The sequence below is a fragment of the Leptonotus elevatus genome, chromosome 21 (assembly GCF_054856555.1).
Source record: "Leptonotus elevatus isolate MCC_2025b chromosome 21, RoL_Lele_1.0, whole genome shotgun sequence".
NCBI classification, from domain to species: domain Eukaryota; kingdom Metazoa; phylum Chordata; class Actinopteri; order Syngnathiformes; family Syngnathidae; genus Leptonotus; species Leptonotus elevatus.
The window spans coordinates 10,815,907-10,841,006 of NC_141259.1; the positions used below are offsets into that span (position 1 = coordinate 10,815,907).

A 25,100-nucleotide genomic window follows, 5' to 3' on the forward strand; every position below is an offset into this window, starting at 1 on the left:
AAGAAAGGAGCTTTAAAGCGCATACAGACCGTACCAAAAGCTCCAATATCATAGGGGGGGTTGAGGTTTCGTTCTATTATTTCCAGCTATTTCTTAGCATGTTTTCTCCCTTATGTTTCTGAAATGGTCTGATCGACGTGTGCTGCCCCAATTTGCCATTGATAGTTGATTGTTAGTCATGTTTTCATAAATCTAATCATATGCTGTTGTAGGAAAAGTATGTTGTATATTATATTAATTAGGATATTATGTACATTTTCTACAGTTCATTCAAACATGCATACATAAAAATATTGTAAATTAAACGTTTGATTTACCTTTTTTTTTTTTCCCCATACCTGTAATAGGCAATAAATGAATGAATGAATAAATAACTAAATAAATACAATGGTTTCAACTCTGACCCCTCTCTTTCTTTTGAAATGTACAGTTTATTAAGGAAATACAACAAATAATTCATAAATGGTCTGGACTAGCAGAATTTAAAGATCCATTTGCACCTGTAGCATACAGTAACATGATGAAAAAAAATGTAGGCACAAAAAACATGTATTTTAATAGATCACATTTACAATATGTATGAAAAGGAACAATGAAAGTATGATAAATTAAGTATAAGCTATGATAAATCCAAATTTAATGGGGAAGTCAACCCAAAGCTTTTCTTTATCGTAATATGTTATATGTGCCCCATTAATCGGTATTCTGATTAATATTGTGTTTGTGGAATACGAGTTAAGCAGCAAAATCCACCCATTTTTTTATCTACCCAGGCTTCAGAAAACAGGTGAAACGTAATCGGTCGCCATTTGAGCCCTGAGATAACAACTGTGATATCATTCTCAGTCGACAGCAAGTGGCAAAATGGCTACCCCCTGAGAAGGGTAAAAAAAAAAAAAATGGGTGTATTTCATATACCACAAACATAATCATCAGAATACCATGTTTAGACTAATGGGCTGCATATTATTGTAAAAGAAAAAAAATGGGAGTGTGACTATATAAAAGTGACCTGTTTTTCCATGGCACTGATTAAAATAAGAAAAGAAAAAAAGCAGTGACACCGTAAAAAGGCAAGTTTCTTCCGGATCCTCACTCCGCCCCCTGCACTCCGTCCCCACGGCGCAGTCTGCAAGCAGATAGACGGTTAAGGCACTTTTGACATGAAATGCAGAGCAGATGGCACTCTGTGGGTGGCGTCGGACCGCCTCTGATATCGGAGGCCATGCTGCGTGAGGCCGGGTCCGCCTTGATTGGTGTCTGCCTGACCCGCTGCTCGCTTGATTACCAGTGTCGCATGCGGCGGGGCGGCAGGTCTCCTTGTTTGTGTGCTGACGGCGTTCCTTGGAAAGTCGCTATCAGCGTGGATTGAGCCGTGTGCTCGTCACGTCGTTTGACAGGAAATGGCGCGGCTTGACAACTCTGGTAAAAAACAAAAAACAAAAAAAACAATCGTGCAGAGCGAGGGAGAAGATCAATGCTAGTGTGCGTATTAACTCATTCACTGCCATTGACGTCTATAAACGTTAAAATTCATTTGAACTATTTCTATTAGTTTAACATTTTTTCCCACTTTTATTATCAAGAGTATGAAAACCTAGACATTTTTTTAATAATCTTTATTTTTGTTGAAAAAAAGAAAAGATGATCAAAAATTAGGGGTGTTAGGTGATTTTTTTTAAATTATTGTAATCAATTGCATGACTTCACTAGTTAACTCACGATTAATCACAAATTTTCTATCCGTTCTAAATGTACAATACATTTTTTTCTAGGTTTTCAATTGCCGGCTGAATGTTGACTAGAAAGAAATCCCGCTTACAACTTGCCTTCCCGCCTGCTGCTGATCAGCATGTCATCATTAGTGGAAAATGACTGATTCAATCACTCGGTGTTGAAATATGAGCGCCCGTGGGCGCTGATGACATTTTGATCCGATCGTTGATCCTTTTGGAAACGTCCGAGAAGTGCATAAATGTTTGCTTTATGTAAGCGATCCATCAGGTCGGCCATTACGGCCTCGCGCTCATTAAAAACAGCTCCATTGTGCGGATTTCGGATTCGCAGGTTTTTCAGTTGGCTTCAGTCATGTTGTGACAGGTATTGATGTTGCTATTGATACTCTCGATACCAGTAATCAAACCAATGAAAGATAAAAAATAAAAATAAAAAATGTCCTGGCTTCGTTTTTGACTGAAAGATTGGAGACTTATGTTTTACTGACGAGGCGAAATGTTCCACGCGGGCTCCAATGTATTTTATTTCATAATTAATTCTTCAACAGAATAGACGATGAAGCCGACGAAACGTTCTGACGTTGTTGTCTCTTGTGTTGTTCTTTAAAGCGGAGTTCAGTCACTAAAAAGAACGAGGCCGCCTCCCGCAGCTGATATCCCCCCCCCCCTCCCTGGGGAAGTGGAGTTTGGAATATTGATGCGTGTCGGCATATGATGCATTTTGTTCACGCCACATAGCAAAAAGGCAGCAAAAGAAATGTGAGCCCACAGGAGATCGATTACATAGTCCAATCTTGCAGTTAGTTGTCTTACATTTGACTAGAATTTAACTTAACCTCAACAAAGACCACACAATAATGCTAATAATTACAATTTTTAATCGTAATAAATGGCATGACTTTAATAGTTAACTGAGTAATCACAAATTTGACTTGTGTTCGAAATGTACAATAAAATGTACAAGACCCCCCCCCCCCTAAGTTTTCATATTCTTGTTAACATAAAAGTGGGGGGGGAATTAAGATGTGATTTGTGTTGGTCATTTTTCTGCCACTAGACGGCATAATTGCATTTGTATGACTTTGGTGACAGCTCAGTGCATTGTTCTTTTCATATTAAGAGCTATCTCATCTTTAACTTGATGCAACTTGTATTTTACAATTTATTAATTTTTTTAAGAATGCACAACTTGACCCTAGCCTCCACAAATATATGCATTATTATTAAATGTATTACTGCCAAATTTTGACATGGACGGATTAAAAAGATGTACTGTACTGTACTGTATGACATCGATTTGTGTTGAGGTCATTTTTCTGCCACTAGACGGCATACTTGCATTTATAAAACGTTGGTGATATTTTTCTTTTCATGTTTAGAGCTATATAATTATTAACATGAAGTAACTTGTGAAAGTTTGTACACTTTTAAAATAATACAATGCAACTTGACTCCATGATTATTAAATTTATTACTGCAAAATTTTGCCGTGGATGTGTCTCGACTGGAATTCCCCCAGTTTGGGTTTTCCTAGTAAGGGGTGGTCATTAATCGTGCATTTCAAAATTGACGCACTAATTTATTAAGTGACTGACAAGGATGCAGTTTTTTCTCTTGACACACAAAAATAACCTCATGAATTGAGTTCCATTGACGGCAGACATCGAGCTTTTAAAATAAAGGCTCCGGGCCTCCTTTCGCATTGAGCTGTCCACATAACATCTTCCACCGGGGACTGTGCAACCCAGCAGCCCTCGGCTCAGAATGGCCGACACGTCACCGCTGCCCTTGCCTCTTTGCCGCCCGCTCGCCGGCGCTCGCCTTTTCGCTGCCACGAGCAGATGTCGCGCGTGCCTCCTAGCAACCGGGCCCGAAACGCACATCCGCGCGTACTCTCGCACCTGCTCTACTATAGCACTTTATTCGCACCCACAAACATGCATGTAACCACACGTATAAACACTTAATCCCTGCTGAAAGCTGAACATGCATAAATAAGAGCATCTGCCGGGGTGTTTTGGTAAATATCTGCCACGACGGATCAAGAATGTGAGCAGGTATTAGCCAACTCGCACAATTTGCATGTTCATCCCTCGGAAAATGTCACGTCTCTGCCTCCACGTACGCTGTAAAAAAAAAAAAGGATAGAGAGTAATATTTACTTTAAAAGTACATTTTACAAGGAGAGTTTTGAGTATGTTTTTTTTTTTTTTTTTAAGTTAGTCAAGCATTGAAGAACAAACTCATGACCTTCAGTTTGGGAGATAGCCACTCTACCACCTGAGCCATGCCACTCTTTGCTGTTTGCCACTATACTGCATTGCTGGACCAAAAATGAGACCAAAAACGGTCTCTTGGAGGTACAAGGATTCCGACAGACACCATCAATATACTAACACACAACAGGAGTGGCACGGCTCAGGTGGTAGAGTGGAGTAGAGTCTCCCCACATGAAGGTTCGTTTCCTCAAGTCGCTTTTTTTCTTCTTTTTTTTTTTAAATAAACATATCAAATGTACTCAAAACTCTCCTTGTAAAACTGACGTAGAATTTCTGAGTGAAAACACTTTAAAGTCGCAAATATTGAACATTTCCGATTCTCAAAGTATCCCATCGCCACATTGCTCAACGTGAGGATATAATGAATGACAGCGCACATTTGCTTAGCGATTAAGGATCTCAAAAATATTTAGGAAGACCGGGCCATATAGAGCCAAGGAGACGTTCTCATCGCTTAGTTAACCAAGTGTGAAATAAAAAAGGAGGGGGACAACCATTAATACTAATCAAAACGGGACGAGGTGCTCTCAAGGTGAAATGTGACTGAGCACCAAGAAAGTGATTTATGTCACCTTCGCCTGCAATCCTGGATAAAGAGCCTGCGCACGCACATACAGACACACGCGCTTTTCAGCCTTGTCTTACTTGGACTTATATGTCTTTAACGGCACAATATTAGATCCAAATCCTGGCGCAGATCCACTTCTAAAAATGGCACACAGCTCAGAGCTTGATTCTTGAGCTCAGAAATTCATTTCAATGTGACCCTGAGCATAATCTCGACAATCCGTCGTTTCGTCAGGGGATGCGATATTTTGTCTCCCAAGGTTTTGTGACAACAGACTTTGTTATGGTGATAAAAGTTATGACTTTACCGAGAGACTATTAACTCATTCACTCCCAGCCATTTTCACTGAAGCAACCCCCTTCACTCACGGCTGTTTTACTAGATTTTGACTGATTTTGCAAGGCCCACCGAATATTGTGTTCTATTGCTATAAAAAAAAACATGGAACCTACCAAAACAAATAGATTAGAGTCTCTTCTTTCATCAGAAAAAAGTATACTTTTATCAGTTTCTGTTTTGCAGCAATTAGCATTAGAATATAGCTAAATTTAATCATAATTCACAAACCTGTTGAAAAGATTGGGAAAAAGAGCTTGTTGCAACATGGCCCTGGTTGATCTCTTATACTCTGCTGCCACCTGCTGGCCTTTTTTGTAATAACTACAATTGATTTAAGCTACCTTTTCATGTCAGAAGCTGCATCAAAAAGCCTTCCATACAGTGCATATTCTGAATGCTCTAGCATAATTATTATTATTTTTTAATTAGATATTAATACGCTGTAAAGGATAAAGTATTAAAAAACGTATTTATACGTTTTCGGGTTTGAATGAGTTAACTGGAACGCATAACTCCTTACGGCATCTTGAAGGTTGAAAAAAATATTCTGTTAATAATCTTGTGTTGGAAGGTTAGCATCATGAAAAGGTAGGCTTGTTGTTGACTGTATCTCAAGTCAGTCATTACTTGAGGTGTCAGTCAAGCAGTCAAGGCTATGCAAAGAAAGCATTTGCGAAATGCAAACGTGGCACCGCTTAGTTAGAGATTCCATACTTTCATTTTGTATCTTCTCGATTTGGCCCCAATGCAAAAATAAAAGCCTGCTTCAACAGCAATTTGGATTTTTGTCAAAACGGAACAATTTCTAGCTTGGCAGTGCACTCTTGGGCTAACTTTGAAATCACTTCTGTTAATCCTGCTACCGTAACAATACCCATCGCCATTGCGAGCTATTTGTGCTTTGTAAACATCAAATGCTCTGACAATGCCGAAACTGAAAGACAGCGCCACTCTCTTTCTCAATGCCGAAAGCTTGCTCTGGAAAACTTGCTCATATTTAATCCTTCTCTTTCAAGTCCGGTTTGAAACATCCCTCCCTTGCGTCATTATCCTAACATGAGATACGGAGAATCTTGCATAAAGGATGATATGTCCAGGGTTTGTCACATCCCTAATTGGGCAAATCAACATGCCGGCGGATCTGCTTTATTAGCCTAATCAGCTCTCTCGAGGCGAGACCCGCAGCATAAGACCCTTGTCAAATTGTTAATAAGGTCCTTGGTCAAGATCAGGTCGCAGCGCCGCAGCCTTCTGGTAATTTAACGGAAAGGCAGGAAGAGTCTTTGGAGAGGAGGTTGTTTGCGAAGCCTCAGCTGAGCTCGGAAGAGAACCTTACATGGGAAACGCCGCATCAAAGCTCCTGGACAACAGCTGTGCTGGAGTCTGCCGTCCAAATGAGCTGGTACACTATTCAGAGGTTTATCCTCAACATGTTGCCCCATGAATAATGAACACTCGGGGTAGGAATGCGCGCATGCACATTTAATTCCGCCGGCAAACGTGAGAGGATATTGCCTCGGCGCGCGCCTGCTCATTTCTATTAGGCAACGTAAGGCTTCTTACTTACGATTTTTGGCGGCGCAATAACAGAAGTTTGGAATTGCTGCCGTTGCTTACCAAGACGAGACCCCTGTAGATACCGCGGGTAGGGTTACGCTTAAAATTTTCGGGGAGAAACGGAATGTGTTCATTACGAAACAGAATCACAGTCACAGATTAAAGGCGCGTAATTGAATCGCCAAGACGTAGCGCGGATCGACAAAACACAATTAACCCAAGTGAGTGGGCCGAAAGCGCCGCCTTGTGTTTATTAGACTTGCTTGCTTATTGTTGACCCCGCACATACTTTACTTATGAAAAGTTGGGGATCTTTCAGGATAAACATTAAATGCACTACAAACCTTTAAAATTAATCTTAATCTTAATCTGACTTCATTGTATCTATTTGTAATGGAATTGTGAAAACCTTGTGATGTTGATGACCACCAAAATATTTAAAATTGTCTACATTAAATTCAAACCCAAAAACATATAAATACATTTTTAATACTCCCCAAAACGTACTTATACGTTTATTTTTTTGTTTTTTTATGCTAGAGCATACAGAAGGCTTTGATGCAGCTTCTGACCTGAAGAGGTCGCTTAAAGCAATGGTAGTTATTACAAAAACGGCCAGCAGGTGGCAGCAGAGCATAAGAGATCAGCCAAGGCCATGTTGCAACAAGCTCTTTTTCACAGTGTTTTCAACAGAGACTCTAATTTTTCTTTTGGTAGGTGTTTATAGCAATAGAGCAATATTCTGCGGGCCTTGCAAAATCAGTCAAAATCCAGTAAAACAGCTGGGAGCGAAGGGGGTTGCTTCAGTGAAAATGGCTGGGAGTGACTGAGTTGTACTATAAAACTGTAAAAATATCACTTTGATCCCAACAGTTTAATATCCCTTCAAATGGGTGAGATTTTAAGCAAATAAAAATAGGTTATGGTTCGAGGTGAATTCATGTATGGCAAACTGCGAGGAGATGGGTTGGGCTTTCATAAATTGGAGCTTCCGGGTATATTTTTCCAGAAAAATTGTACGTTTGAGGCCTTCCAGGTACCTAGCTCAAATATTCTTAAAGCTGTCGCCTTCAGGTGTGGCTTAAAATGATAAAGCAAAAAAAAAAAAAAAAAAAAAGAAGAAGAAGAAAGACACATGGATGAGATTAATAGAGAAACCGCGGTGAAGGAGCTCCCAATGAGAGTCGAAGCTGATCTCCCGAGCAAAGCCTCGAATGATACTTCCCAGGGCAGAAGCTTTGCTGGCTAGCTCCCGTTAAGATGCTATAAAAAATGGTCTTTCGTGACTCACCTCATGTGGCCTTCACAGGGCACCGGTTATGATCCGCTGCACTTCCAACTCCAACAAACACTCAAGCAGATGGTGGATTTGCAATAAATGTCACAGGTGGGGGCCACCTGGATTGGCGTCCATTTTATGGAAAATTGTTTGCATACACATTGAGTTAAAACGCAATACTCAACAAGCAGACACTAAAAAAACTATATTTCAATTTTGATATTCATTGAAACATGTCAAATCCACACTGTTCAACAATGTTATAGCAATAAAAACAATTTTTTTTTAAGGGCCGGCAATGCCTCGTCCCTGCCTACCCGTGAGATTTCCCATTCACCATCCGCCCCCACTATGATGCTAAAGGCAAAGTTAGCTTTAGCAGCAACTTTAGCTTCTGATAAACAACACTTTTGCTCGTGACATGTATCCATGCACTTGGCAGCAAGATGACACAAGTGAGCCCTCCGCTACCTTGACCGTCTTGGATTAGATTAAATCCAACATTTCAAGGTTACGAACTACGTGTGGCGATCTCGTCACGTAAGAATGGCGGTCAGAGGTGAATCCATCAAATTCAGGTTACATTAGAAGTGAAGGAACAAAATGCCGTCGTAAAACAAGGATGCCCCCGTCGAGGATTTAGAGAAATGTCATCCGATGCGCCCATCTCTCGTCCTGTCACTTTCGCCTTGGAGGAGGTCCGCGCTCTCCGAGTGTCCTTCACGCTTGGACGGCAGCCTCACGCAAAAGTGAACGGATAAATGGCCTCTCACATTAAGTGAAAGCTCACATCATGATTCGGTCGTTTAGAGGAGGAAATGTGCGCGCAGTGAAGCCAATTGGGATCATATTTCCCAATGACTTTTTTTTTTCTTTCTACGCCGCCGTAATGTAATTTCAATTTCCCAACGTCCCTTCAGGTCATCGAATGCGCCACGGGAAGGTAAACTTCATTTCCATGCGACAGCATATATCTTTGCAGCACTGAGGCGCAGCATATGCACATGACCATCTCCTCATAATCAATTATCCGAGCTCCGGCGGCACAGAATGCACAATGCTGATAAGACTTTTTTTCTTCTTTAAATGACGAGAGAAAGGACAATTTGATCCGATACCTTTTGGCAGGATTTTGTTTCCCGCACTCTAGGTAAAAGAGAATTATTCAATGTAACCTCTAAAGTAAAAGTCGATCATTTCCAATAAGTCACAGAGTTGTTGTCACTTTTGGGTCATGCTCAGGAGGACCTGGGGGGGGGGGGGGTGATGGGGATTTCATGCCGTGTGCTTGGCACTGATTCTCCTTAAAGGGACGGTTGTCAGCCGGCGTTGAAGTGACTTAATGGAGAGAACGTATTTATCAAAGCGCAGACGGACTGCGTGTCAGGTACGCTTGGGGCTGCCAGAAATCAGTTTGGTCTCTCTATGACGCTATCACATTTGAATGCTTTCAATTGAATTGTGATCAAGGGTCAAACTTTTATGAAAACCTGGAAAGTATTTTTTTTTTTGTGTGGTCATTCTGTAACCTCCCGAATATTTGTAGTTCACTCTTGATGAATTTGCACTTTCCACTAAAATCTACACAGTAAATTCTGTAGAGTAAATTTGACTCTATTTAGAGTGGGACCAAATAGACTCCGTTTTAGAGTAAAAATTAAACTCGGAAGTGAGTAAAATAAAGAATTTGGGGAAACAAAGTTAATAAAAGTCACTCAAGGGTGGATGAATGAAATCACGACTGATGTCTTTGGTCTCTTGGAGATAAGCAAACAGTAGGAGTGGCACAGCTCAGGTAGTAATGTGGCAGTCTCCCAGGCTAAAGGTCGGGAGTTCGTTCCTCAACCCTTGAGTGACTTTTATTATTTATTTATTTTAAAATTCTTTATTTTACTAATTTCCTAATGTAAATCTTAGCCTACTCTAAAACTGAGTCAATTTGGTCCCTATCTAAATAGAGTCAAATTGACTATACGGAATTTACTGTGTTGAATACCTTAACTCAATTTGAGTTCATTTTGGCATTTTTGCAATTGTAAAATTATAGATGGTCCACATCAAAAGGTTATAAAAAAGTTGATCGAAGTAGTGTTGTCACTATCAGATATTTTTAGAATCAATTAATCGATCGATTATTCAATCGATTGATCCATAAATTGCATTAAAGTGCATTACAACATTTCCCCCCCCTGATTACTGTTTATTAACCAGTGATTACCGTGATTTCGTACTTTGTATTCATATAGCGATAAAAAAAAAATATTTGTACTATGTTACCGGTTCACTCATTGTTTAAACATAAGTAAAAACATATGTTTGCAAATGTCTTATTTTGATTGAACACGGAAGATAATCAGTTATCGTTCATGAAGGACTACAGAAATCAGTGAACGATTACTGTTGATATGCTGAAATCAGATTTGCACAATAAAAATAAAAAAAATGGCTCTAAACAATTACTCGATTATTAAAATAGTTGTTGATTAATTTGATAACCGATGACTTGTCGATTAAAGGGATACCATTTCCAACAATAAAAAGTGAATATTTTGTCCAGAACGAATTTGATCATTTCATTATTTTTCTTGTACAATCAATAACTTTAAAAACTAATTTTTCCACTTGCTGTCGACCGAAGATGACTCAATGACTCAATATCCCTTTAATCGATTAATTTTTGACAGCTCTAGTTTAAAGATAGCACACTTTATAATAGTTGAATTGGTTTCCTTGTGTTTCATAAGCACAAGGTGCAACGGTGAAAAAGTTCTAACATCTGTGCCGTAGATGACTAATACCCCTTCCTGCGAAGGGCAACCCTAGATTCCGTTTGCTTTTTGGTCTGAATTTTTGGCCCGCTTCGCAGCCGTCATATGAAACTGACAAATTAGGCCCCTTCTGCCTTTTGATTTCAACACAACGCCATGACTCAAAGTCGTGCTGACCTTTTACAAGCAACATCTGTGGGGAGCTAGGATTTATGTTCGCCCACGTGGGCCTCGCGCCAAAACACTGGCCGCTGTTTTTCTACCATTAAACATGAGTTATGTCACACTTCCCATTTAATCACAAGCTTTTTTTTTTTTGGTCTTTTTCTTTTTTTACATTTGATTTCAACATTAGGCCAAATCGCAGACCTCGGACAATGATTCAGTGGGAGCGATCCATTTGACAAATTACACCTGCAGTCACACTTAAAGGTAATGTTTGCGGGCCCCGAGGACAAAAGACTAACAATTCCATTAAATGTTTTCAATTGACCTTCACGGGTGTTGCTTTTCCGCGCAGTCAATGTTCACAACAATCAATATTGCTGCTATTACGCTATTACTCATTATTTCCATCAATGTCAAACAGTGTTGGGCAAACTACTTTGAAAACTGCAAGGGATTACATTTGAATACTTAGTTTCTCTTTTGAAGCTAAACTACAGTAGTTAAATGACAATATTATTATATAATATATTAGTTATTTGTCAACTCATTCAAACCCAAAAACGTATAAAAAAAAATTTTTTTTAATACTTTTTAATACGTTGTCCTGCACACTTTCTTTTACGCTAGAGCATACAGGAGGCTTTGATAGAGCTTCTGACATGAAGAGGTTGCTTAAAACAGTTGTAGTTATAACAAAAAACGGCCAGCAGGTGGCAGCAGAGTACAGTATAAGAGATCAGCCAGGGTCATGTTGCAACAAGATATTTTTGCCAGTGTTTTCAACAGGAATGTGAATATTGATGAAACTTAGCTATATTCTAACGCTAATTGCTGCAAAAACGGAAACAGATACAAAAATACTTTTTTTTCTTGATGAAAGAAGAGACTCTAATCTTTCTTTTGGTAGGCAAAATCGGTCAAAATCCAGTAAAACAGCCCGGGAGCGAAGGGAGTTGCTTCAGTGAATATGGCTGGGAGTAAATGAGTTAGTGTGAAATAGCAGCAATGTGCCAATCATTCCGGATATGACACATTGCGCAAACGTTTTTCTTCAGCGCGGAAGTCAAAGTTCGTAGTTCAACCGCAAAATGTTTCAGCCGCTATCTTGTCAGGTTTCAGCTCAGTTCAGTTAGATAGAGAGAAGTATACTTTTTTTTTCCTGATGAAAGAAGAGACTCTAATCTTTCTTTTGGTAGGTTCCACCTTTTTATAGCAATAGAACACAATATTATGTGGACCTTGCAAAATCCAGTAAAACAGGGAGCGAAGGGGGTTGCTTCAGTAAAAATGGATGGGAGTGAATGAGTTAAGGATATTTTCTGTTTCCCTTAAAACTACACGAGTCCACCCTCTCTGCAGCCAACTTTACTATCGCAAAACTACGTGAATGTTTTGACAAGGTTACACCGGCCAGCTTCGAGGGCAAAAACGCACTTTCACGGTCCACCGGTGTGACTGAGGCGCGCGCATTACCACCACGGAGAGTCCCCGAATTGCCTCAGCGCCGAATGTGACAAAGTGTGCTGTGAAAACCCGTTTCACACTTCGACATCACTGTCAACCGTGTCCACAAAGAGTTTCGGGAGGAGAAAAGATACCCTGCAAGGTTGATCACATCTGTGAAATTTGCAACATTTTAGGCCTAAATGGCCACAAGGGTGTGTTTATTTTTGTAATTGTGTTAGTTAGGATGCTTTGAGCTTTAAACAGAGAGCATGCGTTTGTCGGAGGGAAATGTAGATCAAATTTCACGGCAACAAACTTTTATTTCATGCACTGTTATGTTTTAAGAGTACACGGAAGTTGATGGCGTTAGAAGGCCTGATGTAGATTGTTGCATTAATGGACTGAATCAGGTAACGTGCATTCATGTATTTCATGGAACATCAATTTGAGATCTGGGTGCGTTAGTTTATCTGAACAATGACTTACCTTTTTGTTTACTTGTCACTGCAAGGATCTCCATTTTGCAGACCGCTCGACACAAAAAAAAAGCAGATGGAATTGTGTTTAGGTTATTTTGCATATTTAGAATGATTTGCCATTCGCAATACTTTCGCTTAAAGTGCTCTAACGAGATCTTCTTTCCAAGATTATAAAAAGTCAATCGAGGACGACGTTAAGTTAACCCACGAGAAAAGTCCGAAGGAAAAGCAACATCTAAGATTTTTTTCTTTTTTTTCCACACCCACTGCTCGATACATATGTCGCCCATTTATGGATGTTTCTAGTATCCACTGAGGGACCTTGGGAGATGAAGGGCCCTATTAAGGAAATAAATAAGAGCCTGCACAGACACTTAGCTTGACCAAGAGCAAGCGTTAAATAATTACTATAATTCACTTAAGTTTCTTTTTTAAGCTGCGTAATGATTTTCCGTTTCCCTCATTGCACACAATTGATCCGACGAGGAGGGGCCCAAACAAACGCGATTCTGCATTTATCTGCGGGAAAAATCATTTAAAAGAGCCATATTATGGATTTTTTTGCACAATTTAAAACAGTACGGGTGTGTTTTATTAACATATCTGTGACAGGATTTTTGTCAAAATACCCCAAGGACCAAACACTAAATCTCACTTTACACCCCATTGCTGTAATTAGCCTGTTTGCTAGTGGGCCAGCCAACGGAAAGTATGGATTTTGTTCATTCATTCATTATTTATTTCAGGCAGCAATCAACATCAAAAAATATATAAATTTCTCCAAACAATACTCAACTAAGAAAAACTCATTAAGTCCCACCCCCTTTATTACAAGGGGTGGAGGCATCACGTAAGTGCCTTGAGATACGAGTTAATTTGTTCCAAGTAACTCAAATCAGTTGAATCTGAAATCATATTGCCCCCTGAGGGCCACATACGGAAATATCAAAGGATGCAAGGGTCACTTATAATTTTGTTTTCCACTTTAATTCATCAAGCACACACGAGTCTTTCGATTGTGTGTTTTATAGTGTTTATATATTAGTGTGTGTGTGTGTGGGGGGGGGGGGGGGGGGTACTACTTTCTAAAAGGCACATAGTTTAGGTTTAGGTCAGGTCAGAGTCCCACTAGAATATGTCCACCTTTGTACTGAACAAGAGCCAAATCTCAACTCTACAGTTAATACAGTAAAGCAAATTATGGTGTAGCAACTGTCATTTTTAGTATATACCGCGGTCCGTTTATAAATGAATGGTGGCCCCCGGTGCCATAGATTGGACACCTCTGGTTTATTTATGCGCAGAGGTGGCAAGTCCGGAAAGTAAAAACCCTGCCACAGTTTGACTTTAGCTCCAGGTGCTAGCTAGCGAGCTCCCTTGCTAGCTGCTCATTTACCTGCTCGCTAGCTAGCTAGCACAAGGTGCTAAAGCCCAACTGTGGCAGGGTTTTTACTTTCTGGACCTGGATTCGCTACCTCTGTATGTGTTAGCATTAGCATTAAGATGGAAATCTAATAGCTTGAGATATATGCTTATTTAAAATACACAATATTTATCCTAGTTGTATAGCATCCTTAGTAAACTTCACTTGGTAGTAGCATAAAACAGCTTGAAGCCTCTTTTTCCACCAGAAAAATCTTCTTAGGTAATTTCTACATTGTTACTCCCCCCCCCCCCCCCCACTAATCCCAGGATACAACGCTGAAGTCGACAAGTCGGGCGGGGGCAGCCCGAGCAAATTAAAGGGGCAACTTCTCTTTCTCCTCTGCGGCATCAAATCAAACGATCTTTCCAAGGTGGCTGACAGCCGCCATCCATCTTTCCGAGCTGATGTCCGCAGGCCGTAATCACGCCGCGGCGCCACCGTGCCACCCATCTCCCGCTCACCTCAGTCGCCGATCAAACGAACCTTTTGAAGAGCGCGCTTCCTCTCTACTTTCCACAGGCTAATGAATCAAACCAGACTTTTAATTATTCCTCTTGCAAGACGGGAAATTGAAATATGCACTTTTTTTTATTTTTTATGATTCTGCAGGTGTTTGATTCCGGCTTGTAAATTTCACACGAGCACGATAAAAAAAATGTTGTGGCTGTAAACGCAGTTACACCAGCAGGCACACATTTGCATAGACGACACAAAACAAAAAAATCGCATTTGCAAAAATTGGTTTATATAACATCACAGTGGGGGAGGGGGCGGATTGATGCCGCTCACACTAATTAATGTGATTATTTCCAGATGAGCTCAACTAATGTAGTCAATATATGGTTTATTGGAAGGTAATTACACCAACGTGCCGAGGCGCAGGGAGTTTGGAAGAAATTTGAATTCATTGTAAAAAGAAAAGTAAAAATGTGTCATATTTACAGTGAGACCAAAAAGTATTTGGCCAGTTTACCATAGATTTGCTATTGGATTATGGCCAAATACTTTTTTTTTACCCCAAACCAGAAGTAAAAAATGAGTATCAATACAATTATTTTCTTCTTTTCACTAAACAACACTGTAAAAATTACTTTACTAAAATGTAGAAGGTGAATGTCAAGCTAGATTTACTGTAAACTCAGAATAACGCACCACACAACAAATTTACTGTAAGTCTTATCCACTTGCAACAAAAGTGAGTACACCTCTGTGTGAAAATGCCAAAAAGAGTGAACATAAAAAGAGTGTTTGAATGGGTTACCATATGAATTATTTTTTTTGGGGGTTGATTTCAAATGTAACTCCCGCAATTATTTAATAATTGTTGAATCTATTTCAGTGTAGTTTTTTTATTCAGTATATTTTTCTGAAAGTAAAAGAAACAAATACAGACATACATTTCTTTCAGTCCAAAATGTGTGACAATATACCGTTAGAGATACAAAAATTAAAAAGAAAAAAAAATATTTTTTTCTCACAAATATGTAGAATGCGGTAGATTTTATTTTATTCATCTTTTATGAATTTATTAAAAAAAAAAAAGAAGTAAAAAAACAACAACTCTTTAAAACAGTAACACTAGAAAATGCTATTTCTGTAGAAATTGCGTGTTGAAGGCTGTGAGGCTGAATGGAATGATTTGGAATGATATTGAATGGCATGGAATGCTGCAGAATGACCCAGAAAGAGCTGAACAGTTGAAAGTTAGAACGATTTTGAATCAGTGAATAAATGAAGAAATCAGAGCAGAAACCCCAAAAAAGGGGTAGGGTGTCAAGAATCAAGTATGGAATGGACTAATAATCATCCCTAAAGTGTAATGGAACAGTTTTGAATGTCAATGAAGTGATATAAATGTAAATAAATAAATAAAATCTGCCATTAGGAATGAATGGGGGAAATTACGTTACAAAACCGGGAATTGTGGGTAAGGCGTCACTATTTGTAATACAAAAAAAATGCAACCAAGAATGGCATGAATATTTGAAATATGTTAAAATTGGAATGACAAGAATCGGATGAATTGTGCGGAAGTAGATAGATGCCAAAAATGGATGGAATAATATTAATACGTTTAAAGTATAGGAATGACATAATTACACAGCCACAGCCTTCACACAATGAGTTTTTAAGAAATGTGAATATGTAGGCGTATATATAAAGTGGAACGAGTGGTGGCCCTAAAGGGCTCCACTATAAATGTTGTGATGAGTAAAGATGTGATTTCAGCTGTCAAATTGACAAGGTCATTAGAGTTAGTGAGTGAGCAGCAATGCGTCATGTACTTCATCACCAGTACAAGCCCCCAATGTAGAAGTAAACTTTTTCTTTCAGGAGATAATGAAGAAGTATCTATTTTACGCCGTCAACGGGCTGCAAATGAGGTGCAAATGCCAAATATGAAATAGATTTAAGGACACCCGCGTTCTTGTTTTGGATCAATAGTCCCTGCCTGATTCATGATGCTAAATGAGAAACAGGCGCCAAAACACAATCGATTACACTGGCTGGAATTTGTTCTTTTCATTTTCCCACCCCCCCCCCCAAAAAGCCCTCTTATATCATGTACACTACAGACATTTATATTTATATTCTCTTAAAAGTGATGATTCTTCGCAAAGAACTTTAGTACAGTAAAACTTCCAACTGTGAGGTAAGACTTTTTTTTTTTTTTTTTTTACATAACTGCCTCCCCAGTGAGTTTCTAGATCCATGGAAAATATATTGGGTCCAGTTCCTAATTTTATTATCCCAGTGGCCTTCATCATTAAACATTCCACTATATGCTTCTGGGAATGAAGGTTGCCCCGGTAGATTTTTGCTGACCTAGTTCAATCCCTCGTGAACTGTCAGCCTTGTACAGGTGAGAAGTGGCGGCCCCAAACAGTCAATCATTCCTAAAATACAACGTATCCCCTTTTCCTCCGCTTCCTACTTGAACGGGAATTTGGTGTCAAAATTGCGATCTACCTCAGTGACGGATGACGTGCACTGGCAGGTTCAAATAAGATGATAAACAATACGAAGAAAGTTAGGAAGGGGACACTTTTTAATGGTTTGTTTACAAATAGTATCTCAAGTGTGAAATTAAACAACCTATTTCTCAAAATGCCTACGAGTAAAAAGTGGGTCTAATTTACATGATAACCGCCCCTACATGGAGTTCCTCTGTAGCGGTAAAAACTACCCATACTGACGAGTTAAAGCAACTAACGGCTTAGTTTGGTTAGTAAAATAATATTAACTCATTCACTTCCAGCTATTTTCACTGAAGCAACCCCCTTTGCTCCCAGATGTTTTATTGGATTTTGACTGATTTTGCAAGGCCCACAGAATATTGTGTTCTATTGCTATAAAAACATGGAAACTACCAAAAGAAAGTTTAGTCTTTTCTTTCATTAGAAAAAAATAGATATATTTTTTATCTGTTTCCATTTTGCAGCAATTAGCATTAGAATATAGCTCAGTTTCATCATTATTCACAAATCTGTTTAAAACACTGGGGAAAGAGCTTTTTGCAACATGGCCCTGGTTGATCTCTTATACTCAGCTGCCACCTGCTAGCTGTTTTTGTAATAACTACCATTGATTCAACCGTATTCTTCAGTTCAGAGGCTGCATCAAAGTCTTCTGTATGCTATAGCATAAAAAACATTTAAAAACAAACAAACGTATAAATACGTCTTTGGGGGCATGGTACTATTTAAAATATTACGTATTTATACGTTTTTGGGAGCAATTATAAAAAACGGTGACCAGCTTTGGTTCTTCAACCTCCCCAAATGCCATCTTCAATCTAATCTGCTGGAATAAAATAATGAACCCAACTTGATAAGCAACCCAATCTTATCAAAACCCACAGCTACACAGCAAGTGCAAACGATCCAGCATTTTGATTGTGACATCACGATGAAATGAAATGAAATGTGAGCAATCTTATCTATATGCGCCAAGATAATGTTATTTATTATCATTTTTTTTTCTGCTTGGTCACTCCGAATTAGCCTTGTGTCGCTGAGTGACAGCAGAGTCCAGTCGGCACCCTAATCAAATCAATTTGTCGTCAGTGGCAGGTGGCTCGAAAAGCAGGTCAGCAAGAACCGAGCTCACCGAGGGCGCAGCGTTCTCCAGAGGCTTGGACGAGGTGCTTATATTTGTCAGCCCAGCTCAATCTGATTCAGACAGAAAACCCATCACACGGCGTAACGAGATGTCGGGAAAAACGCGGAATCAAAGTCAAAGACCTCATTCGCTTTTTTTTGTTTCTTTCTTCAATCTGGCTTTTTGTTACACTTGGGGTCAAGGTTAAGATGGTCACAATAAGATTGCGCTATTTTGAGCTTGGCAGAGGTTCCAGATTGTGCAGCATCTGTGCTGTCAGAAAGTCCCTTACAGTTGTCTGAGGCGCAAGCTGGCTCATGAAGCAACAGCAGTCTGTAGCGCTAAGTCAATTCACACACTATTTAACTATTGAAACCAGTCAAGACAAAAATATCATATACAATAGAGCACACCAGAACTGTGACAGTGCATTGACAGATGGACTATTTAAAAGGCCCTGACAGTCTTGACAGGCATTGCAACCGAGATTGGATTTGCACTGCTGAAAATGGAAAATTCTGTTACAGCAGTTGTTCGCGTTTTTTTTTTTTTTTCACATTCTGGCAGAGTTGGCGCACCACCAATCTCCCACACAGGCTTGGGAAATAAAATCGTGCCTCCCTTGACATCATGACGATAGTGTTGGTGCACATCCCTGATATATATAAAAATATAATATACTAATATATAAATTAAGAAAGAAAGAAATAAAAAGGCATTGTCTCTTTGGCATCACGCCAAAAGTAGCGCACCCCCTTCTCAAACCTGAAAAATTCTTTACATACTGTATACTTTGTGCGACCCCTCTCAACCTCTCAGAGTTAGCGCACTTATTTAAAAAACAAAAACAAAACTTAAAACACATAGCAGAGGGACCTGAATTTAATTGCATACCGCAAGAAAAAAAATCTTAACAAAGAGGGGCGGGGGGAAGGATGTCTGTATCTACATCCTAATATTGTTGGCGCACCCTCTCTCACATGACATAAAAAAAAAGACAATTTAAATCCTTACTACAAATTCATGACAAAATTGGGTAGAGATAGACCAATATGTTTTTTTAGGGCCGATACAGATGCCAATTATTAGTAGCCCAGGAGGCCGATAACCGATATTTTAAGCCGATATTAATTTTCAGTAAAAAAAAAGGGGGGGGGGGCATATTGGTGTCAATTTTTTTTTATACAAATGCCTGTCTTGACTTTGTTGTAATGTTTTAAAGTTTGTTTGTTTTTATTTTAGACAATAAACGTAATTTGAAATTTCTGAAAACAATTATCAGAGAGCTCCCAAAGTTATAAGTACATCTTAAAAAGTCAAATTGAAAGTTAAAGAAGTAAATACCTTAGCTCTGTTTTTTCCAAAATTCAAAAAATCCAGAAAATCAGAAGGTTCCCAGAGTCAGCAGCATCTCTTATGAAGTTAACTGAAAATATAAATAAATACTTTTTTAGATTGACCTTTTATCGGCCATCAGATTTTGAAAAAAGGCCGATACCGATATTCGTCAAAATGCTCAATATCGGTGCCGATTGTCGATCCCTAAAATTGGGACACTCCCTAGTACAGTTATAGGCCCCCTCAACATCATAACAGAGTTAGCGCACCCCCTCTCCACCGCACAAACCCAAACAAAAAATCCCAAAACATTTAAAACTCTGTCAAATCATCTAAACAAAGCTAACCTTTGACATCTCCAAAACCAAAACAAAGCCAAAATACTGGAGACCTCCCTTCCACTTCTACAAACACTTGAAAATATCTCCAAAACAACTCTTGCCGTTTTCCAGTAATGCATCAAATATCGCCCAACACTCAACCAGAAGACAGCCAATGGCTTCCAAAGCACATTTTCCCAAAACAAGAGAAAAGTTGCCCCGTCTTCCGTCTTCCGAAGAGCGATGAGGTCTCCTGAGTGGAACCCGAAAATGTCTTTTGGCATTTGACTGCCGAGTAATAAAGCTTAAACGCCAACAGGCTTTATTAAGGCGGAGATCCTATTGTGGCAGATTGTGATGAATCACCTCTTTCAAATCTCTCGCAGCCTCGTCTCGTTGTTTGCGGCGACACAGCTGCCAAAGCGTCAAGCCACCGACGTGGCCCGGCACCTTTACTCCACTTCCAAATTGGCTCCAAACACAAGCTTGTGTTCCTGCTCTGCCCTCGCACAGGAAAAAAAAAAAAAAAAAAAAAAAACACTTCCATGTTCCCGCCATCTAATCCCATTTGACTGTGTCATTTGGGTCGGGGGGAAGAGGCGACGTTTCTTTCGGGCAGCACAAGCCGTGCTGATCACGAGGTGGCAAAGGAGCGTGCGGCGGGTGGCACGCAACGGAGGCACCTGCAGACCGAATTGTGAAATATAGCAGGGTTACGTTCCAGACCACCCACACAATATGTGAAATCTGCCTATATACTATCATTTAGGTCTTTTAACACATTTAGAAAATAATACAAGCACATATTGTCCCAATTCCGAAATAGATGGATGACAGAAATACAATTTCAAATATGGACAAAATATGTGCATAGGTGCACATGCTCTTAATATATTTCATTTTTCGCAATACATTTCTCAGTGCATGTATAAAAGAGCCCCGACCCTAACCCAATAACAAATGGCTTCGAAGCATACATCAAAATAACCACATTGTGACCCCCCCCCCCCCCCCGGTGCAGTTTTTTTCTTCCTATTGCAAAGAAATGACAATTGAAGAACGGCAAAAAAAATGCTTAACAGCAAACCAACATTAAGTGCAAGAAATCATTTATGTGATTTTTTTTTCTTCCACAAAAATTGCTACTTGCTCATTTAAAAAAAATATCTTTTGGAGGTACTGTTTGTCCTGCATATCATTCCAAAATCACCCCAAAAATATTAGGCCTACTCATGTTGGACAGTAAGACCCAGTATAAGTGCAACTTAAGCCATGTCTGCCATCTAGTGGTGAAATGTGATATTACAACTTCAAACAACAGCCGACCTTTTTATACTTGAGATTTTTTCCCCTGTTTTCCTGGATTTTTTTAGTGTTTTTTGGAGTGTTCATCAGCAACGTTCGATTCATTTTTTAGGGGCTTATAAAAAAAATATATGCAAAAAAAAAACTGATATATTTTCTTTTTGAAAATAAATCAATTCCTGCTGAGTTTATTTTACCCATATTAACAAATTTAACTCTCAAAATAAATATCATAAATCATGCCCTAAGATATACATTCTAAAATAAAACTACAGCTGTTGCTTTCCGTAGGTGTAAAATGCAGGATTAAAAAGGATTTGACAATGCAGTCTTTAGCAAAAATGTGTCTGAGCTGAAATACTTCCTGTTTTCTTTCTTCTTCTTACATATTTACAGTGTCAAACAAAACAGTGTCCACCATGTCATCAGTCCATTAAAAAGTACAGAAATATTGAAAAGTTGGACATTCAAAAGTATTGAATAATAATTGAGGTTCATCTTGAAATTTCACCAATATGTCCATTTTTTAGCAAGTCGTCTATTTTGTTTTCTGATTTGTTTCTACTGTGGTCAAACTGTGCAACTTTGAAGCAATTCATGTGTTTCTTTTCCAGTGACTCTTTGAAAGGAGTGAGCTGGAGTTAACAAAAAAAGGTTGGCACTGGCGTTAGTTAAAAGCCTGCTCGGCGTCGTACGTCAAACTGCCCCGGGGTGTCTTTGAAAATCTTTCGTTTCAGACAATTAGGGTCAAAGTTATTCTATCGGCTTTCTTTTCTCTCTTTTTTTTTTTCTCTTAAAAAGATTTGATCGTGGTTGCAAATGGACATTATTGAATTAAAGTAGATCTGGGCTTCCCGTTAGGATGTAATTATACTGTCGCAATTTTTTTGAATAGCTTCTCTCAATCCTGACACCACAGAGAAAGAAAATGGCAATCTGATCTGTCCGTTGGCTGGGCTCAATTTGCCGAACAAGTCGACTAATGGCCACTTAATAACCATCACCATGGCACCCTCGTTGCTCCAGCTGAGTGAAAGCACTCAGACGAAAGCCGTGTGTTTTTTTTTTTTTTTTACTACCAACGTTCTTCAGAAGCTTTGGACTATTTGAACCCAGGGTGGCAGCGCATAAGGGGCTTAAAACCGAGAACCTTTTTAAGGCAGTTGACTGTTAACGTCAACAGATGAAAGAACTCTAGGGAACAATTGAGAGAAAAAAGCGCTAGGTCGCAGCCGTGGAAATATGCTCGCTATTCCGGGATATTTAATAGTTAATTGGCCAAATGTGCTCTTTCAAACACATCAAACTCCTCTTTAAAGCATTTATTCCCCAATCCCTTCACTGGTAGCCATACGGGGCTGAAATCATCTGTTTTGCCAGTGACGGCGGCGACAGCGGCGGGGGGGGGACGGGAAGGATAGAATATGCCGCAAATCCTCTTATCTGCAATGAAACTTGTTTTCCTACTTTTCTTCCTCTGCGACCACACAATGGCTGCGAGATAAAAAGGCATCAGGAATCACAGAGCGGTCCAAGTTGCCACAGTAGCACGACATTCAAACACACTTGTGTCGAGGGGACAAAAAATTGTTATTGAGAGGTAGACTTTTGGAACCACTTGACTACCACGGAACCCGTGCAGTTGAAAGAAATTGCTTTTTAACAGGTTGACTGTTACTATTTTTAAGGGATGGCTGTTTTAGGAATAGCCAAAATACGTTCTCGTAGTTGCATACAGAAGCCACAAGATGCTGGCAAATCACTTAAAATGGAGACTTATTTTGTATTTATTGACAACACAAACACAACACAAAATAACAAGCAAAGCATTAACATCGTGCATGTAGCGTGTACTAGGGTTAATATCGTTTTGGAATTTTCATTTTTGTTAGTTTTTATTTCGTTTTGAATTTTGTTTTTTAAATTTAGTTAGTTTTCAGGGTGATTCTGTTAGTTTTTATTAGTTTTAGTAATTTAAAAAACGCTTAGTTTTAGTTAGTTTCAGTTATGTGTATTACTTGTGCGCAATATTTAATAAACACCATGGTAAAATGAAAAAAGTAACACATTTCTTACATAGCGTAGCATTTCGGCTAAGTTAAAAGAAAAGTCAAGCAGGCAAATTTGTCGCCGAGAAGTGACGTCATCTGAAGGTGCTTTTCTATTGGCTGCCGCTCGATGACATCACTTCGGTGTGACACACTTTCAAACGTCTTTATTCAGGTTAATATCGAAATGAATCTACTTACTTAAAATCACATTTAAAATCATCCCAAAAGCTCATGTATTAAATTAATTACCAAAGACTAAAACGAAGGACATTTTCGCTATAATTATAGTTAGTTTTGTAAATGTAAAATGTAGTTTTCATTTTTTTAGAAAAATGTGTATTTAAAAAAAAAGAATAATAATTTTCATTACCTTGGCGTGTACATAATCTAAAATCATGTTCAAGTAACAGCTGTATTATGCTCATTTAAAGCATAAGATAAGATAAGTATAACTAAGTAAACTGACATGACGTCACATTACGCAAACCGTGTGAATTCAGAGTCTGGCAAGTACACACAGTAATTGTCAGTCGTTTATTAAACACTGTAAGAAAAACAAACATAAAGAGCATCCTCTTGCAGGAGCAGCTGTTGGCCACCGCTCACACTCACGCACTTTCACTGACGTCACACAACCCCACCATACCACCAGTATATACACTATTTCCTAAAAATTATGTTTGTTTTGTGTTTTTTGGTCTTCAAATACATTTACATGTTTAAAAACTGTCTTTAAATGAATGATTTGAAATGTGTTTAAAGCATGTCGGACGGGTAAAACTATTACACTCACTAATCCAGTACATGATAGAGAGGAGCCACACAACCCGCACTGTAATAAGTGCAGTACTAAATCCGTGTAAGATCTGCAGGAGCGAGACTTCCATCTTTTCCGGCAGCGGAAATACCTGACAAAATTCGTACCCTTAAGCCTCGGCTCCGTTGGTCTCTGCGTGCTCTGATTTGCCACAAAGTGTGTCATTACAGCTCCTACGCACACTAGTTTTGACGTAGCCATGGTCAACTTCTTCTTTTTTTTTTTTTTTTTAAAGGAGCTATCCAGATATTTACTTTTATCTTTTGGTGCTGGCGCTGTACCCGCAGAAACGTCCTTGTTAGCACACATGCACATGAGGCAATTATGGGCCACGCAGCATATGGAAAAGCTACTAAACAGGGATGCTGCTGCCCACAAAACAGGAAATGGCGATAGATAGTCTGAGGCAGGTATGGCTGAAAGAATTTGTGTGCCGTGAGAAGATCATCTGGTGTGCTGCGGGAAATAAGTCAACATTAATTAATTGGTCTGAACATGATTATGAATTTATGAAAAAATGATGTATCTTTGTTTGTCTAGCAATGTATTGCTTTATTATTATTATTTTTTTGCATTTGCGTTCCCCTGATAGTGGCAATGTCTCTTTGATTTGTTTTGACAGTCGACAAAGCGTGACGACTCTTCACTTTGCAGCTGCACTAGTGCATACCAAGCAGATAGTAAGTGATAAGGACTTAACTGTCAAACTATGCATACAACAAAGAAAATGACATGTCAATTTGCCTCATACGAAAGTCTGACAGCTTAATGCTAACACACGATACAAAACGGCACAGGCTGGCTAACAAAACGAGCAGTGTTGACACCATTTAACCATGAGACATTTATACACATAGCAGGAACACATGTAGATAGACAAAGGAACAATACTCACAGGCATATATTCTTTATCTTCTGCAACAAAAAAAACGACTAGTATTACTGCATTTTAGTCAATTGTGATTTGTTCTTGCGGTGACAAGACAAGGCGTGCCCAAAAATGTGACATCATTTTTTAGCTACAAAAATCGAATTCATTCCTAATTCATTGCAGTGGACATTTTATAAAAGCGCAACGTAATGTTTTCTCTCGTGTGTGCTTGTCTACTCCTTGCCATCATAT

The 25,100-nt window shown here is 39.1% G+C and overlaps 1 protein-coding gene across 8 annotated transcripts in view; it reads right to left on the reverse strand.

Moving 5' to 3' along the window:
• Positions 1-460: 460 nt before the first annotated feature.
• Positions 461-25,100, reverse strand: part of LOC147155834 (uncharacterized) — a 116,577-nt gene continuing 91,937 nt past the window's right edge. For 7 of the 8 annotated variants that reach the window (XM_086065434.1, XM_086065433.1, XM_086065430.1 and 4 more), the window contains one exon: positions 461-1,422. In XM_086065434.1, the coding sequence (XP_085921560.1) occupies positions 1,359-1,422 (64 nt within the window). In that variant the 3' untranslated portion in view covers positions 461-1,358. The remainder of the gene's footprint in view (positions 1,423-25,100) is intronic. The other variant, XR_015091925.1, reaches the window with a different exon arrangement.